Source organism: Lagopus muta, chromosome 6 (genome assembly GCF_023343835.1).
Source record: "Lagopus muta isolate bLagMut1 chromosome 6, bLagMut1 primary, whole genome shotgun sequence".
Lineage (NCBI taxonomy): Eukaryota > Metazoa > Chordata > Aves > Galliformes > Phasianidae > Lagopus > Lagopus muta.
Genome location: NC_064438.1, coordinates 24084307 through 24102627, shown reverse-complemented (window position 1 = coordinate 24102627; position 18321 = coordinate 24084307). Strand labels below are relative to the sequence as shown.

The following is an 18321-nucleotide window of genomic DNA, read 5'->3' as shown; positions in this document are numbered from 1 at the left end:
CACCCAATATTTAACTGTGAGCTAATGCTTCCTGCCTCCGGTCCCACAGACACACAGGGCTCTCAGGGCCCGTTGGGATCAAGTCATCCAGAAGCTCAGGCAGTCAGTCCCAGGCCCTGGGACCCTCTGGGCAGCAGCACAGCAAAGCAGTTGCCATGGGGTGACATGGCTCTGCCCCAAAAAGATCAAGGCAACACATAGCTGCTTGTCTCTGGCTGCAGGCAGGGGGAGAGCCAGAGTTGCACGCTGTCGGGCAGAAGCATGCAGCCAGGGCTCTGCTCGCAGCAGGGTGTGCAGGCAGGGCAGGGTGACCCCACACGGTGCAACTTGGGCTTGCAGGGCTCGGGTGTGCAGCTGAGCAGTAACAGAGGCTCTGAGCTTCCCTGTGCTGTGTTGTAATGATTTCCTGATGACCCTCGTGTCCTCCATCACAGCTTAAAACACAATGATGTGCCTTAAGTGAATGAGAGTGTAATAACATAGCCTTCTCTCTTAGGATATGTCAAGAGAGACAGCCTTGGCTTCCAACGTCCAGCATGAGTTGCCCACTCCACACCAGGATTGGTGACTCCATCAGCAGGCCAGTGTGTCTCCAGAGTGCACACAAGGGCAATGTGGGTGCCAGCAGCTGGACAGGACAGCAGGTGTGTGTGTGGGGGGGGGTGGTGTTGGGAGAGGGGTGACAATGATAGCAAAGCACAGCGTGCAGCTAAGAAAAGCTTCATGTGAAGGGGAGCAGTGCTGGGACACCCTGTGCTGCCTGTTCAGTGAAGTTTAATGCGCATCCATCACCATTATCTTGTGCCTGAGCCATCGTCAGCCCAGAGATGCAGCTCGAGCAGGTTCTGTTTGAAGTGCAGTGTCTGCTCGTGGTTTCAGACCAGAACCAGTCTGACCAGCTGGAGCCCAGTTTCAGGTTACACCCTGCCTTCATCTCTCTGAATTAGTGGGCAATGATCTCACTCTCAGCACTCCCAAGGAAGGACTGCTCTCTCTGGTTAACCCTACCTGCAGCATTCACCTGTTCGTGGTGTGCCCCCCTTCCCCCAAACCGCAGGACCTGGCTGCAGCAACACCTGCAGATGAAAGGGTGGGAGATAGCAGGCATGGGAACGGCACCTTCCCCTCTGCGGGTCATTGCTTCTCAGACACCACTCCCAAGTCAGATAAGACAAACAATTCCCATTTATTGCAACTTGTATTATCAGAGAGGGTGCACAAAAAGTAAATCAAGATGGTAAGTTTATTGCATAGGCTGGAAGAAAAACAGCGATGGAAGAAATGATACAAGATAGGCCATTAAAAGCCATGGAGGAATCAAACAAGCCCTCCTGCAACAGGGAGAGGCAGCTGGATTGCCACCACGCTGTGGGCAGCCATTTCCTCCCTTCCAGCCTTGAAAGGGTCCAAGAATTTAAACTAAAATCTGTACATAAATTTGTGCTTTCTTACACACACACGCGCACACACACAAACACATCACACACCCTGATTTCCTCTCTTTTCACAGCAGTTTTCCAGGAGCAGCAGGCAAAGGGGGTTCAGGGACTGGTACCAATCCCACGCCAGACTGAGCATACCAGGGACTACAGAAACATCAGCTTCTGTTCACAGCAGAAACCCTCAGCATCCAGAGGCACAAGCCTGATGCTGGAGATGCAGCCATGCAAAGCTGGTGGCATCCTGCTTCATCAGCCACGGGGAAAACACGGCACCTCAGTGTGGTGGAGCTGTTACATGCTGCCACAGGCCCAGGGATGAGCTCTGGGCCCCCCGGGGTGGGTTCATCTTGCACCAAGAGGGACAGGCCAGCAGGAAAGACATCTGGGGACATTCGCTGGCCATGCTCCTGATGCCAGGGACTCAGGTGAGAGAGAGGCTGTGGAGAGGATAGTAACACTGAAGCAGCAGCACAAGCTTCCTGGAGGAAGCATCAGCTACCAGCTCTGCTCACTGGCACAGCCAGGACCACACAGATGGCATCAGTGCCTCCAGGAAACCCTCTGGTTCCTTCAAACATCCCTTCACTGTGCTTCTCCCCAGCAACCTCTCCTTCCCTTCCTCCCTCAAGCATATTTCCCACACTGCAAGCAGTGCTTTCCCCAAGGTTTCCTTGGGAGCAGAGATTTCCCATGGGCAACACTAGCTGGCACCACAGCAGCAATGGGGAGCTTGATCCTTCTGCCCTCCCCTCAGCATCAGCAGAAAAAGTTTGGGCATTCCCTTTCATTTCACGTGAGAATAAATAGGTATTTTGTGAGCATGTTCAGGGTCAGACTGAACACTGGAAAAGCAATCAGGGCAACTCACAAAGTGGAGGACACATACTGTATGTAGGTGGCTGCAACATGGCAGCCAGGCAGAAAAACTCTAGGTGTGCTTTTCTGTTAAAAAGCAAAGCCTAGTGATTAAAACAGGTTATTTGTTTTTCCTTCTGTCTTGAGAACAAAAACCACTGGAAAGTGTTGCAGGGCTCAGAACAGGTCCAGCCCAGGTCTGGCCGGTTACCAGAAGCACGCAGCCCGCGCAGGGCTCACCACGACCAGGAGGACAGCTGGAAGGCAGGGCAACTTGGCAAAGGTTTGGGAGAAAGGGTAAAAAATCTGAAGCCAAGTGGCAGGAAGCAGCGCTGCAAACAAAAAATTGCTGGCCATGGTGAGCTTGTACCATTCACCATTATGAATGCTACACAGATTCAATCTCAGGGTCCTTCAGTAAGCAGAGCTGAGCTGTGCTCCAGATTTGAGCAAGAAGAAAGATGTCATTCAAAGTTTCACTGGATTGCTTGAGGTTAGGAAGAGATAGACCTCAGAGAGCATCAGAATGCTCCCAGGTCCTGAGTCCAGAGCAGCCATTTAGCCACGACAATCATTTAGCCATGTCAATTTAGCCACATTACTGCCAAATCATGGCTAGATCTTGGCCTCAGGCTACCAATGTCTTCTAAGAAAGAGCCCTCCAGGCCGAGGCCCCCATCTAAAAACAAAACTCCAGAAGTTCTTGGGAATGTCCCAGTGTGTGGCTGGGAGAGAAATTGGAGCAGGTCAGACTGGTTTGGTGGCACCGTTGTAAAACAGATGCTCTGTGTCCTCTGTAGTGGACAGGGTCGAGTTGGTAGCAGTGGTTGGCTGGCGGCGGCGGCTGCTCTTCCTTCTGCTCTTCAGGAAGAAGTAGCCTATGATGGCCAGAACCACCATGATGCAGATCCCAAGGAGCACAGCAATCACCACTTCAAAGGCACCTGCAGGGGACACATGAATGTGAACAAGTTAGGAGGTCTGCTACACAAGCTCTGCAGCAGCACACTAAGAACAAGCACAAAAGCTGCTGGAGAAGCTGTGCTGGAAAAGAGGAGAAGGGGTGGGCTGACAGCAGGGTGGGCTTTGCAAAACTAAGTGAGAAAGACAGCTACATGGAAAGGGGTCTGGTAAGAGTATTTCTGTTCTCCCAGATCACAGCTTCCATCATTTCTTGGATGCACCACGCCCTCTAAAGGCTATTTGGTGACTTTGGCAGAGTTGGCCTTTTGGCACATCTTTAAATGTCAAACTCTTCTCCAGTGCTGGATTTTCTCCATACAACAATGTAGAGGCCACAAAGTGAGGTCACAGGGAGCACTCCTGGCCAGGAGAATGCCATGGGAGTGAGGTGCGGTGGTGAATGTGTTGAGAAAGAACTTGTAGCAGTGTTGTGAGCATAGAGCTCTGAGGGTTGATCGGGTAATCAGACTTCACCCCAATCTAGCATCCAACATTATTCACATACTCACTTGGGCATTCTTTTTTTGCAGAATTTAGTGGTCCTTTTTGTAAATGTGGCCCTGGGGAGGAATTTTGTGTGACATTTTTTGATGTTGAACACTGCAGCATTCATGGATGTTGATGGAAAAGAAATGAGGAGCCTCTGCAATGATCTACAGAGTCACAGACAAAGCAGGAATTGGACCAAAGGTGCATGGTCCACTGAAAGATCTCTCTAGCCCCTGCTAGCATCCTACAAATACTGCACTACTCCCTTAGTCTCAGAAGGGGCACAGGAAATAGGTAAAAAGGGTAATATTTCCAAGGAAGGGCAAAGTATTTTTCAGGACAGTGAAAGCAACAAATAAACTCTGTATGAGGTTACTCACTTATCACATATCATCATATCACTGTATCAATTATCATATTGTTACTCACTCAACATATCACTGTGAGGTTCAAATGTTTCCCATCTCCGACCAATGGCATCTTTTTCTGAATTGGGAGTAAGAAGAAGAGTTTTAAGAGGAACAAGGGCTGAGACAGGTTTCAGAGGAGCGTATTTCCAGTACTGTGAAATGACTGGATGCATGCAGTGTCAGAATTCCTCCTATTTATGCTGTTGGCCTCCACAGCAACGCCTGCAGAGCACTGCAGTGTGAAATTTTTCCCTCTTGATTGTTTAGAACTTCTCCCTAATATGGAGAATTTTCTTCATTTCTCCCTCCCACTTGTGGAGAACTGGAGCCAAGCTAGAAAATTATATTCTTTGGAAAGGCCACACCATAACTCTAGCTAGTTTTGTCATGCTACTCTGTACCTTTCTGAACATTAGCATGCACAGAATTTCTCCAGCTCTGACAAATGACAGGCTGTACTGCAGACATTCTGTAGACATGCGTTGTTCCCCATAAGCAGTCAATACATTGCAGAACATTGTGGGGCATGGCCAGGACTTGAGAACAGAGCTGCCTTGTCCAAAGGCTCCAAGTCACTGCCTCTTTGTCACCACAGAACTTAATCTGGATGGATTTTCCAAGTCTCATCTGTATTCCAGCCCTCACTATTCCTGCTTACTTGTGACGCCTGAACATGATTTCATGCACTCTTCCTCTTCTTCAAAGTTGTTCATGTTGCCATCACAGCCCCCGTAGGTGAAGCGGTCGCATTTCTCAGAGAAGGGATTATAGTACCAGCGAGGGATGCTGTCTGTGCACTGTCCAGTGTCAGGCAAGTCCACGCAGTGAGCTGGCAAAGCAAAGGAGAGATGCTGTAGCCCAAGCAGCGTCTTACCAGAGCACCAACTTCTGCTCATGATAGAAGAGCACAAGCACTGTAGCAAAGGCAGACCTATAGCACTTGGGTGCCCACCGCCCATCTGGCAGCTGCTCAAGTTGGCAAGGCCAAGGTGAGCTGCCACTACCAATACTGGGCTGAAGGAAAAGGCAAGAGCTGGCAGACACCAGTCAAAGTGCTCCTGACAGTGTGTACCTTGCTTATGTGTGACATTGATTTTCTGCAGTCTATTGAACTCACGAGCATCTGCAAGAGAAATATTTTATGTTAATCTTAGGGCATTCCTGCACATTTATTTGCTACAACAAGCCAGAGAAAAGGAGATATACTCTGAGGTTCTTAGATAGCTCAAAGCTATGAGAGGAACATGGGAAAACACAGAGTAGTAACTAGAAATGATTTCCAATTTGAGTTCAACTTTCTTAGATTTTTCCACCAAGAAAAAAAAGGGGAAGATGCTCTCACTCCAGGTTTTAAGAAGTATGAAGAAGTACTGGTCTGGGAAATAAGTGAGGGCAAAATAAGAAGCTTGGGAAGGTAACAAAATACCCACACATAGGGAAGAGATTACGTGAATTTTGTGAGGAGAGAGGGAGATTACAGACTTTGGCAGCTCACCACTGTGCATTTACATTAGCATAATGTGAGGATGTTAAGGGGATTTTGATGCTGAACCAATTGGGAGAAGTCATGGTTTAATTTCCCACCTCCATAAACTAGGAGAGAAGGTATGATCATCCAGAAATAAAACATTGGCAGGGGAGGGGAAGGCAGGCTCTGAAGTCTTACAGGCAGGGACAGGGAAGACAGTAGAAGGAAAAATCCCAGCGGGGAGATCAGCTGTAGCAGTCAGAGATATGGGAGATGGCAGAACCTGAAAATATGGCAACAGTGAGAGCTCATGCAGGGTCAGGAGAATACAGAGCAACAAAAAGCAGAGTCAAGCATTGAGCACTGCAGTCACCCCTGTGCAGATACTAAGTTTTCTAAGCCAGAATGTGAAGAACTTACATTGTTCACAATACACCTCGTCTGATCCATCAGCACAGTCTGGAGTTTCATCACACTCCAGATAGGCATCAATGCAGCAGCCATCCTTGCATCTGAACGAGGAGGCCTGACAATTCCCATTGCATACTGTGTCAGAAACAGTTCAGATAGTTCATTAAAATTTGCTCATTTTCCCTGCCACACAGATGTGTTATGAAGGACTTAAAAAGCGGTGAAAGGGCTGGCAAAGGTCTCTCTTCTGTGCCACTCAACTCAAAAAAGAAGAAAATCATTTCTTGCTTATAAGCCAAGCAGTGCTCAGGGAACAGCCATCCTTCCTCTCAAAACAGAAGTCTGCAGAAGCTGGAGGCAAGGCATGGTAATGCCCCAGTCACCATGGGGACCCGGTGACAAAAGAACCAGACACGGAGGAAGTGCTCAATACCTTCTTTGGCTCAGTGTTCACTGGGAAGGAGTGCCCACTGGACTCCCTGGTCCTTGGCTTAAGGGCAGAGTCTGGGGCAGTGAAGCCGCATATGGGGAAGACCACTTAGAATTTTGTGAGCAATACCAAAAATGGGGGAAGCAGGGAACTCAGTGCCATGCAGCGAGGGCTGGGCAGGCAGGAGAAGGCTTCCAGCTCTGCTCATAAAGTGCAAAGGCAAATGCAAAGACAAAGCAGAGAGTTAAACATCCCACACCTGAGATAGAACAACTCCACACAAGAACAGCATCTGGACACCAAGAAGTGATAAAGGAGTTGTACAGAACAGCCCTGGGAGTCAAGGTGGACATAGTGAACGTGAATCAGCAGAGAGCTCTTGTGGCAAGGATGTCCAACTGCACAGCAGGCTGGGAGAGCCAGCAGAGACAACTGGCCATCCTCCTCAGCTCCTGAGGTGGTCCCAGCTGATCAGTGCTCTGCCCAAGTCTGAGCTCTCCAGTGCACAACAGACACCAGCATGATGGAGTGAAGCAGCAAAGATGCAGCAAGAGACTGGAGCACATGACCTAGTGTGAAGTTTTGAAAAAGACAGACCCTTTTTGGAGATGCACAGTAAAAGGGTGAGCAGCTACAGACAAATGATCCAATAAGGGAAACTGATTCGAATAGAAGGGAAAACAAATATGAGGGCTGCCCAGAGAGAACATAAAATCTCCTTCCTCAGGGATACCCAAAAGTGGCTTGAACAGAGCCCTAAGCATCCTGACATAACTCAAAGCTGGCCCTACTCTGAGTAGTGGGTTGCACCCCAGGCACAATTTCCAACCTGAATTATCCTATGATATGAAAGTGAAAGGCTTGGCAAAGAAATTAGTCCCCGACACCTCATTTTCCACACTGAGTGCTAATCAAAAAGCCACAGGAATGGATATGAGACACTAAGCCTGAGCTTACAGCAAGATTATATAGAGGAGCAGGAGGCTTACCTGGCATTTGTCGCCCGCTGATAGAGCCTGAAGAGACAAGGGGAAAAATAAAGTTAATTTACCACCACACTGCTTTGTCAGCATAGAATCAGCTTTATATTGCTTCATGTTTCTCCTAAGAAATGTGCCTTTTCTGGAACAAAGCCCTGTAGTGGTGAGGAGTAGAAATACAGAATTTAGGTTAAGGATGCTGGATGAAAATTTGGTGAGGGTCTGTGCAGCCAGGGACTTACCAGGAACACCTGGCACTGAAGACGTTGTGCCAGAAGGAGCCAGTTTTTGCTGATGGCCTGCCCTGGTTAGTTACACCAACATGTGGCCAGTGGTGATGATTGATGCTAAAGGAAGCTAGTCTGGCATCAACTAGGGGAACAGAGAGCCAGGAGCTGGGCACTGTGGGACCCTCATCAGCCTCATCTCCTCAGCTCTCCAGACAATATCTGCTAGCCACAAAGGTGCAGTCCTTGCCCATAGGGACATCCAGATCCTATGAAAAAGAAGGGGCTGATTTTTGAAGCAGACTCACCTTTAACATTCCTGCAGGCAAGTTTACATTCCTCTTCCCGTAAATAGTTATTCTTGTTAGGTTTGCAGCCGCCAAAAATGAACTCCTGACACTGCTGAAGAGTTGGGTTATAAAACCAACGTGGAAAAGAGCCTCGACACCAACCAACCTTCTTTGGAGTCAAGCAATGCTCTATCAACAGAGTTAAAATAAGAGGGTCTGGTTAGCATGTTTTACCTTCACACAGAGAAAAGAAAATCTTCCAAAGGAAAGTCTGTCAACAGTGTGGATGTTTGTCTGAAAAAGAATTACAAAATGTGAGTGGCAAGGGGAAGGCAAATTGGGAATCAAATAATGTGTTTTCTTATACGGGAGGACAGAGTACAAAATCAAATTAGGAGGTGCCATATTCATAAGAGCAAACAGCAAAGAGTTCAGCTGTGAAACTCCTTGCTTCAGGATGCTGCTGCTGTGTGAAGATTCATTCATAGATATTGAATACAAAGACACCCTATTTGCTTAAAAGGGCTGCAGATTCCTTGGTGGCTAGCCAAGCACAGCAAGGGTTTACTGACAGCATGTCATGTTCTTGCTATTATCTAGTGTTAAACTCTGGGCACTGTTGGATGCAGTGCACTAGATTTCTGACAGAGTGACTTGATATGGATGTTCTTTTAGTTTTATGGTACTTGAGGCACGAGAAGAAATTCTCTGCTTGACAGCTAGGCCGGCATTCGTCCAAGAATTCATTGCCCCAGTGCAGTTATAATGCTGAGTACTTTGATCATTAAAAAAGACCATTATAGTAAAACATATAGGTAACCCCGGGGCCATTCTGAACATCACACAGATGACTTCACCTGTCCTGTGGCTTAAGGGAATTAGGCCCTTCACAATAAAACCGCGGAGTCAACAAATCCTTTTGGGTTCTTCTCTTTTGCTCTCAGATGTATCCTCAGGATCCAGCTACTCTGGGGTTATCCAGTAGAGGAGGCAATGGCATACAGAGAGGATCAGACTATTGTAGGCCACCTCTTCTATAAGAGGATGAGAAAACCCTAAAATAGACAGCTACAAATGTAGAGATCTTTCACTGTTTGTCAGGTGCAGGCTTTTATTGTGAGAAGTTGACATGCAAGCCCACTCTGCTGCCTGTGCTCTTTTCCCATCTGCCCCGAGAGAAGGGCTGGCAAAGCTCCCCAGCTCGGGCACACAAACTAGATGTCTGTGGGCTCACCTTCAGTCTGCTCAGAATTCAGCACTATGATGGTGATGTTGGTGAAGTCTTGCTGCTGGGCAGTGTCTGTGACAGTAAGCTGGAAGACGTAAGTGCCCACCTGTAGGTTGGAGATTTCTGCCTGGTCTTCTTCAAGCTTCTGAGAATGCAAAATAAAAGAAGAAAAGGCACGTGTAATGAGAGGATGAATGAAGCCCATGTTTCTGCTGTATTAGGAAGAAACCAGTTTGGCTGGAAACCCCCAAGCAGAATTCTGGCTTTAAAAATGTCTCAGTGCTTTGGCTTAGAGTTTTTGTTTTTGAGGGTTTTTTTTTTTTTCCATAAAAATTGCTTTGCCTGGGCTAGGGGAAACAAAAAAGGAGAGCAGCATCTCCAGATTTCCACAATCTCCTACAGCTAGATATTACTACTCTTCAAAGTCAGCCATTGGCTGGTATACTAAGTCTCCCAGAAGGTGCCACAAGAGCTCCATACAAGCTTCAAGGCTTTCTGGAGTATTTAGCAGAAGTTTTACAGCAACTGTTTGTTCTTCTAAAACCACAGGCCCCATTGAACATCTGCAAAGTAGTGTTCACACCCTAGAGATGCTGGAGCTAGTCAGAAGCCTTGGCTTCTGCTCCAGCTCAGCTAAATTTGGAGATCCCAACAGAGAGCAGACTGCAGGCGACACAGACCAAATTGTTTCCTTTGTTCATCTCCTTACCTTTATCTCCACAGAGGGGTCACCGAGGACCTGTTTCCATTCATACATGACAATCCCGTGGTCATCTGTGCTGTCTGTGCCTCTCAGCATCACTGGCTCCCCTGGCTGCACCCGCATGTCCATGCCAGCACGGGCTATTGGAGGACGGTCATCTGTGGAGGGAGAGCAGAGCAAAGCATTGATAGAGGCAGCACTCCAGTCCTTATCCACATTATGAGAAAAGGGGACTTTTCCAGAGTAAATCAGTATGGATGCCATTCACTAAAAGGAATACACTTTAATACAGCTGTGCTTCTTGCAGCCTGTGTGAGCAACAGGTGATCAGTACCGTTACTGCTGCCCTCAGCCGTTTAATAACTCCACAACTCACTCTGGCAGTGCCTTTTGAGCCACATCTGCCCACAGAAATCCCAGGAGGAGGCTTTGCCTGTGGCTACAGCCTCCATGCTTTCAGCAGTGGGAAGAAGGCCACGCAAACAGCACAGAGCAATCTCCACCCCACCACTAATGGAGATGACCTGATGTGGGTGGTAAAGAATGTGGAATGGACTCTCTTCATTCCTACTGCTGGCTCTACGCACTGCACTGTGCACTTAACTGGAGCTGTGCAAGGGGGGGATGGATGTGAATGGATCCCACCTCATCTTCCGCCCCACTCTCTGACACAGGAGCTTCAGAAAAAGCACACAAATGCCATTCATGCCACTGTTACTTTTTGTCCCATTCCACAAATTAACTCAGCAGCAGCCCCCACAGTCCATTAAACTCTTCTATGAACAGTGAGCGTAAGAGATGAAAACTGATCTCTGCCAGTGCCAGCAAGATCAGACTGCACAGTGACACACAGTGAGCCTGACTCATTGTTCCTTTTTTGACTCATTGTTCCTCCAAGGTCTGAACGCCTTCTGCTTGGCTCAGACCATAAAACCCCACCTGGTAGTTCCCATACCAGGACTCAATGGTCAGGTTCAACCTGCGCCTTTTGGAAAGGCATCAATTTTCATTTTCAATCTAGATGTGTCACTCTGCCATTCTTATACAACTGGAACTGAACAGGAGGATTACTGCCCAAAGCCTTTGGTTGGAAAACTATTCCCTCAGTTAATTACTTTCACTGTTTCAGACCTGGTCTTAATTTTCTGCTATATTTCTAGATTCATGTCCCACCTGTTGCCCCTTGCTAGAGCCTACTGAAGGGACCTGATGTATAAGGCATATATGCAAACAATGCTGATATTAAAAAACAAGCCATTTGTTAGTTCTTTCACCTATTAATTAAGCAGGATAGAAGGTTTTGCAACATGTACTCCAGGTGAGAGTGACCACATATCCATCCAGAATTTTCTATTTTCCAGTATCTTTTGATACTTGGTGAAGACACCAAGCAAAATCAATCATCCTTTTGGGCACTGTTCCTAACTGCAGACCTGCAGCTCTCCTCCCTCATTTCAGGAGTCAGGCTGCCTTTTGCTATGTGAGACCTTAATCACCCTGCAGCTGCAGGGCTTCTGGTTAACTTTATTACACCAGCTGCTCCCTACTGAACGTCACCAGCATTATCTTTTAGTCCTCCTCATGTAGCACCACAGGATAAGGCTTTCAGCAGCAGCCACCAAAACAGGCAGAGGCCAGAAAAATAGCATTTTCATCACAAGCAGAGGTGCCCACTCCAGTATCCTTTGGACTTTGGGTGAGGCATTGCTCCCTGCTGCTTCCTCTCAAAGGGCTGCCTGCCAAAGTGGTAGAAACTGGCCCCAGTGAGGCACAAGGACAGCTGGAAGACACCAAACTGTGCTGGGCCAGCCTGGCCCTCTTGGCTTTGAGCAGGGCTGGCAGAACAAATAAATGGAGTTTTGTTTTATTTTCAAGAGATCTTGCCAAGGGTCACAGGAGCATTCGTAGCCAAAGGAATGACTTCAGCTGACAGTGCTCTCCAAACAAACTAGGAAACAACAGCCCCACAGCTATGTGGTACACAGCACCACGAGCTCTGGAAATGGATGCTCCTGCTGTTCTGCTAGGCCAACAGATGCCATGAGCCCAACCTTGAGAAATGCAATCTGCTCCCTGCTACCTTCCTGCCAGGCTGAGCTCATCAGGTGGGGGCAGACACAGGGGAAGACCCGTTCTGCAGAGCCACAGATTGGTCGTTAACTTACAGCAATTCCAGGTCATGCTTTTCCTTGACATTTTTAAGCACATACACTTAAAAAAAAAAAAAGAAAGAAAAAAAACCACCAGAAAAACAAGCAAAATGCTTTACTGCAGGTTGGTTCAGTTGCTTTGAGTTATGGATTGTACAGTGAAGTAAAAGATTGGTTCTGATTACAGGGTCAGCTACCTCTCCAGATCCCATCTTTGGTGAGCAACATTCCCCAGGTGTGCTCATCCCCAGAAAGCCAGAGGGTTTGCTTGTGTGCAGGGACTGCCAAGGAGGATCTTTCCATAGAAATGAAGGACTTCATTTTCAGAGGGCTCTACTTTCTCTCCTTCGAATATGAGAAAGCTCACCAACATCGGTGTTTTTTCATCACTGACTGTATGAAGCAGGTGGGCATTCTCCACCTGAGCTTTACAGACAAATGCTTACTGAGCTGGGGTCAGTGCCAACAAACTGCTCTGGAAAGGGAAGTTCTCCATTCAGCTCCTTTTGCTATGAAAGGCTGTCTGAAAAATGAAAGCTGCCTTTGTTCTAATGCTCTTTGGAAAGTTTCTGTAGAAGTCTGTAATTAACGGGGATATTAAAGCTTTATGATGCTGTTGCATGTCATGCTCTTTTCTGTGGGGCACCAGCTGCTGGAGTCATGTCATCGAGTGACAAATTCAGCTTCCAATCAAAATACATAGGAAAGAGATTTATCTTTCATTTTTGCTGATCCTGCAGAAAAACTCAATAGAGTAAATCCAAAATGCTCACAGCTAAAATCTTGCACATTTGAGTGTCTCATAGGTTATTCAGGTCTCAGTTTCTGTTTTTTGCTTTTCAAAAAATTTTCAGGTCACTTCAAGGCTTATTCAGCGAATGGTTTACTTTGGCTTCAGCTCTACCAGTGAGTAAACCTGAACCAAAGTTGATAGGAAACGGAAGTCTAAAGGACACTGAAATCCTATGAAGGCTGTAAAAGTAAGCACAGGGGTGGGAGGGGACCCCAGCAGGGGCCTTGCTGTCAGAAAAGGAACATGCTGGTAAAATCCTGCAGAAGGCAAAGCTCCCAGTGTGAGGATTTCTATTTTGGTGCTCACATTCCAACTACCGTCCTTGAGACATAAATTCACAGAAAACCAGATTTTCTCCATTCCAGTACTCACAGACATGATACCACGCCATGGGTACTTGAGACTAAAGTGATATCTCAGTACAGCAGAATGTGCTGAGATTGCCTCTGCTTGTTTTTCATCACTCCCACAGCCCACACTGTGCCTTGGCACGGCTCGCTGTGGCCCCCACAAACCAAAAGGCCAGACAGCAGCACTAGGAAGATTTTCCACAACTTATGCAGCTCTCAACACTCATTGACATGAAGCTTTGCAAGAGGGGAATCCAGGAGCTCGGCTGAGCCCCTCAGGCAGGAGCACAGCCAGGGCTGCAAAACCCTCCCTGCTGCCCACCTGTCTCCCATTCAGATCAGGCATTTGGAGCGTGTCACCCAGCCTTTCACAACCCCCACAAAGGGTTCGGTTCAAGAAACGGACAAAGGTTCAGGGAGGTTATTTTCCAGCATCACGCCCAGAACTGGTTTGCCCAGACCAGAATAAGCTCACGGTGGTTACCTCAACACCGGCCTCCATGATTACCAACAAAGTGCAGGTGAGCTGCCCCTCCCCAGTGAGCCAGGCAGAAAACTCGCAGCAAAGTTCAGGCTGGGGAGTGATTTAAGGGGGTAGAGCTTCTTAGTTATGGCAGCAGGAGCTTTTGCTGTTGCCAGTACCTGGAGGTTTTTTTTCTGAAGCTGTAACACCTCAGCAGGACGGCAGTAGCACACGCCAAGGCTGCCCTGACCCTGTGCCGTTTCCACATGCAATGCTTCCTCTGTCTCCCTCTCCTAGCATTTAGCTGCTTCCATCAGGAAGCACTCCATAATTAAATCTGTCTTTCAACAGTCCCCAGCTGTGCTTTCTTTCAAGTGTTACCTATCTCCACGTGAAAAGTTATAAGCCTCTGAATCCAGCAAGTCTATTGTAGCAGTACTGTGAGTCCTGCAACATGTGGCCGTTCTCTTTAATATCACCCACTGGGGTGCTAAGCCACATAAACACATATTTCACTATTGGCTAGAAAAGCATGCTTTTGGTCCTCATTTTTGCAGAGCCCATCTGGAGATTGCCACTGAGCACACCCTCGGGGCTCTGAGGACACTAGACAGCATATAAAGAAGGGCATCATACAGTTCCCCACCACTCTTCGGCACCCAGCCCTGGGGACGATGACATCCCAGGTCCAGAGCAGCCACAAAGCTTTGCACATTCAGAGAGGAGCAGCACGACAGTGAGCAGACATCTTTGTCTGCAGCACAAAATTAGGTCCAAGAGGAAAGCATAGGGGGAAAGTCCAGTGTGCTAAAAACATCTTCCTTACCCTCAGTTTCACCCTGCCTCTTCAGGTATCCACAACAGGTCCGGAAGGAAAACCCACATCCAACATCCTTTTTGCTGCCAGGTGGGCTCATAGAGCTCTTCTACCATGTTCTCCATTTCCACTGTGGTCCCTCTGCTCCACCATTACCATCTCACACTCAACCATGGGAGCTGGCCCTGCACAGCTGTGGGCAGCCTGGGGAGAGGGCTGCAGCCTGCTGGCCTGCAGAGGTGAAGGGACCTCGTTGCTCAACAGCACATCATATTTTCAATCTAACCTTGTGAAACCAGGATGCACTGAGGATGATGCATTACCTTTTCCTCCTACAGAAAAACATGTGGGAGTTCACGCAGCTGCTATCATGCCACCTCTACTCCTGGAGATGTGGCTTTCAGTGCATCACTAGGTGTACCCCTGTGGAAAGGCTTTTGAGCCTGGAGCAAAGGCATGGGAATGCCTTCTGCAACAAGGAGCTGAGATTCACCAGAAAGCCCTAAAATGCAGTGGGAAGCAACTAGGGGAAAGAGAAGACAGGAGAGCCACCTCTGCTCTGCCAAAAGTTGTTGGCCTCGCAGGCTGGCACATCCAGCAGAAGATCCAAGACTATGCAGCTCACATGATCAAGTGTCACGCACTCAGCTGCTCCCCTGGGCACCTGCACTGTGCCCCAGGGGCGGGCTGGGGGGCTGAGGAAAATCTCCTGGAAGCTCTGTCCATCCCTCCACAGGCAGTAAGCTGGTTAAAGCTGCCAAAGATCAAGTCGTGCCAGAGGCTTGTTAGGCTTCCTCCAAAACAAGGGAGGAAGGAAGCAACAGGAGGAGTTGGTTTTAGTGTTTCAGAACACAGCATTTTAAGGAGATCACAGAGCTCGTGGCTGGTGGCCAGGTACAGATTAGCTTGTTTTTCACCTGGATTTCTAGGCCTGGTGCAAACTTTCTGAGCAGGTAAGCAGAGGCTGAAAGAGATAAACAGACCCAGAGTGGAAGCGACATGATCAAAACCCAGCCAGCAAAACCAAGCAGCCTCAACAAGCCCCACAGAGGGGCCTCACAAGACTGGGGCTGTGGCAAAAGGAAAGGTATGCAGGTTGTGCCCTGTCTCCAGCCCCCAAGCAATTAGGAACTTAATGCAGCCCTTTAAATACAGGGATGTTTCAATTTTAGAGGATTTCACTTTCCAGCCTTACAGGGCTGGGTAGGAGGAACAAGGAGGGAGAAAGAAGGAAAACAATATATTTTTCTCTGCCTTGTCAAGAATCAAAAATACAGCCTGCACTTGGTAAACACACGCTCCACCTGTTTCAAATAGGTTACAGAATGGCTCCTGCTCTATTTACTAATAAGTAAACTGGAACAGATTGTGAATTGATGAAATGCAGCAGCACAAATAAGAAATGGTAGAAATGAGGCCCAAAGCCCTCAGTGCTTGCCTACCCCCAGCTTGCACAGATCCTTTATGTACTCCTTACCACTAGATCCATGTTTCTGTATTGCCTGGTGGTAGGTATCGTAGACGTCCCTCTTCAGGAAGTTGAGAAAGCCGACCTTCCTGGCGAACCTGCAGACGAATGTCTGCTCATAGAGACAGTTGAGGAGAAAGCAGCCCCGGATGTGGTCTTCCTCTGAGGCCGGGTCCTGCTCCACAAGGGCCAGGTTACAAGCAGGGTCCTTACAGCAAGCCCTCATGCAGTCCCTGCTCCGATGGACCATGGGGGATGATAAGAAGGTGGCTCCATTCTGAACGGAGGCATCTGTGTCCAGCACCAAACTCGGTATCCCTGCTGTAAAGTTCTCCAGGCACATTTCTCCAAAGGGCTTTGTCTCCTGCTCTTCACCAAAGACCACCCTTGCTACCAGCACCAGGCAGACCCAGAGTCCGGTCTGTGGACCTGGTCTTCCTCTGGCCATCTCGGCAACCCAATCCTTCCCGCCTTGTGACCCTAGTCCTTTCCTAAAGGGAGAGAAAAAACAGACAAGCTAAGAGGGATGGTATCCAGCTACCTGCCAACGTGGGGTGAGCAGGGATCTGGAGCATGCCCAAGGCCCCATTTGCCCCAGGTGGCCAACGTGTCCCCCCACCCTGCAAGCTCACCCCCAAACCGACGTTACCGGCCCCCACCTGTGCGGCCTTAGATGGACCGATGCCAGGAGTGGGGTGTCCCCCTGGTCCCCTACACCTTCACCTCTCAGGTGTGCCCTCAGCAGCGTCCAGTGCAGACAAAAGCACAGAAGGGGCAGGAAGTGAAAACCAACTCCCAGAGAGAGGGGAAAAAAAATCAAGTCACTCCCCTCCACGCTGCATTGCGTAAGAGGAAGGGGAGGAGAGCGGGCTGATACCATCTCCAGCTCAGCTGGCAAGGGAGTGAAGGCTCACAGGGAGCACCCAGTGCAACCCTGTGTGTTTGAAAACTGCACACTCGCACAGGTGCAAGGGCACCCAGCACCTTGCCATGCTTCAGCCAGCCAAAAGCCCAGACCTGCTGCGCTGAAAGCCCATGTCCTCTGGTGGTAGCTCTCACAGCCCAGCATCACTGAGGGGTGGCACAGAGCCCAAGTTTCACTGACCCAAATGAGTCAATCCCCAGCTCCGTCTCACAGCCTGCACCCACTGCCAGAGGTTTCCTGCTCAAAATCATTTGTTTCAATCTTTGGGGGCATAGTACTCCTCTTGTACAGTTCAGTCACAGACAGGAACGCAAAGGCTGCTTGCCCTAACTGGGTTGCATTCCCTACCTTCCTGCTTCTGTAGAGTGGAGATCAAATTCCCTTGTTCCTCAGCTACATTGGTGCCACCCCCCTTCCTCTGCAAACAGTCCCAAAGCCCCTGGGTAAACTCTTCTTATCTCTGTGTCACAGAGCTTAGGAGTGCAGGGAGTGCTTGCAATTTGCCAGGACATTATTTTTAATGAAATATTGCATCACTTCAATGGCAGCAGCAAATGCAAGATGGTATTGATGGCAAACACTGGAACAGAGATGGTGAGCCATGGCTGTGCCTTGAGCAGGATCTGGCTTTGAGTTCTGGGGAACTTGCTCACATCCAGAGTCTTCAATTCCTGCTGCCTGCTTCTGCCTGCAGCCCCTGTGGTGCTGGGGAAACAAACAATGCCAGGATTGTCTCCTTTTGTTCTTCACCGCCTGAGGCACTCAGCCCCCCCCTCCTTTTTTTCAGTGTGTATGGAATGAGTAAGCCCCTTCATAAAGTGATTCAGCCTAAATTGATCTAGCCTGAAGGGGAGTGGGGTTTAATCTCCTTTGCTCCCATCAGAAGGCTGTACCAGTCTCCCATTGCAGGCTTTTCGGTGCTCACCCTAAAGGTTTTCAATGTTACTTTACATTATTATTATTATTATTATTATTATTATTATTATTATTATTATTATTATTATTATTATTTTGCATTGCTGTCCTTTAATTTCAAAAGCTTATTTCCTATTTTCCTCAGTAAAATCATATCCTAACTCAGCCTTCATTATGCTAGTGCAAACCTGCCACAAGCTTTTAATCACTTCTTTTACGGCATTTCACCTCGGTTATCTTAGTTGCTTTTTTTTTTTCTGTGCATTTTCCAGATGCAGGGCCTTGTTGTTATTGTATAGTTATTAAGTTTGTTGCTTAATAAAACATACCATAGGTTAAAGAATGGATCACCAGGGATCTCTCTCTCTGCTGGAAACCCATTGCTAAATACATCTTAGGACCATATGGGTATTGCTGACTGAATCACAGAATCACAGAATGCCAGGGATTGGAAAGGATCTCAAAAGATCATCTAGTCTAATCCCCCTGCTGGAGCAGGAGCACCTAGATTAGGTCACACAGGAAGAGACACCTTATGAATAGT

At 48.1% G+C, this 18321-nt stretch overlaps 1 protein-coding gene across 2 annotated transcripts; it reads right to left on the bottom strand.

Moving 5' to 3' along the window:
- Window positions 1–1162: 1162 nt before the first annotated feature.
- On the bottom strand, window positions 1163–16759 carry SPINT1 (serine peptidase inhibitor, Kunitz type 1). 2 transcript variants are annotated; one of them, XM_048949084.1, is made up of 11 exons: window positions 16597–16759; window positions 15947–16428; window positions 9903–10054; window positions 9200–9338; window positions 7984–8154; window positions 7458–7484; window positions 6048–6173; window positions 5232–5282; window positions 4818–4988; window positions 4179–4235; window positions 1163–3241 (listed from the first exon to the last, which is right to left on the bottom strand). In XM_048949084.1, the coding sequence occupies exons 2-11, from the start codon at window positions 16383–16385 to the stop codon at window positions 3045–3047; spliced, it is 1530 nt and encodes a 509-aa protein (XP_048805041.1). In that variant the 5' UTR covers window positions 16386–16428; window positions 16597–16759; the 3' UTR covers window positions 1163–3044. The 2 variants fall into 2 exon arrangements, with proteins under 2 accessions (XP_048805041.1, XP_048805042.1); XM_048949085.1 differs by lacking the exon at window positions 6048–6173.
- Window positions 16760–18321: the final 1562 nt, after the last annotated feature.

Coding starts and splice junctions, on each gene's coding strand:
- SPINT1 (XM_048949084.1), bottom strand. CDS start 16,385: ATGGCCAGAGGAAGACCAGGTCCACAGACCGGACTCTGGGTCTGCCTG. Junction 9,339..9,902: donor ACCCCTCTGTGGAGATAAAG/GTAAGGAGATGA, acceptor TTGCATTCTCAG/AAGCTTGAAGAAGACCAGGC. Junction 6,174..7,457: donor CAGCGGGCGACAAATGCCAG/GTAAGCCTCCTG, acceptor TTTCTGACACAG/TATGCAATGGGAATTGTCAG.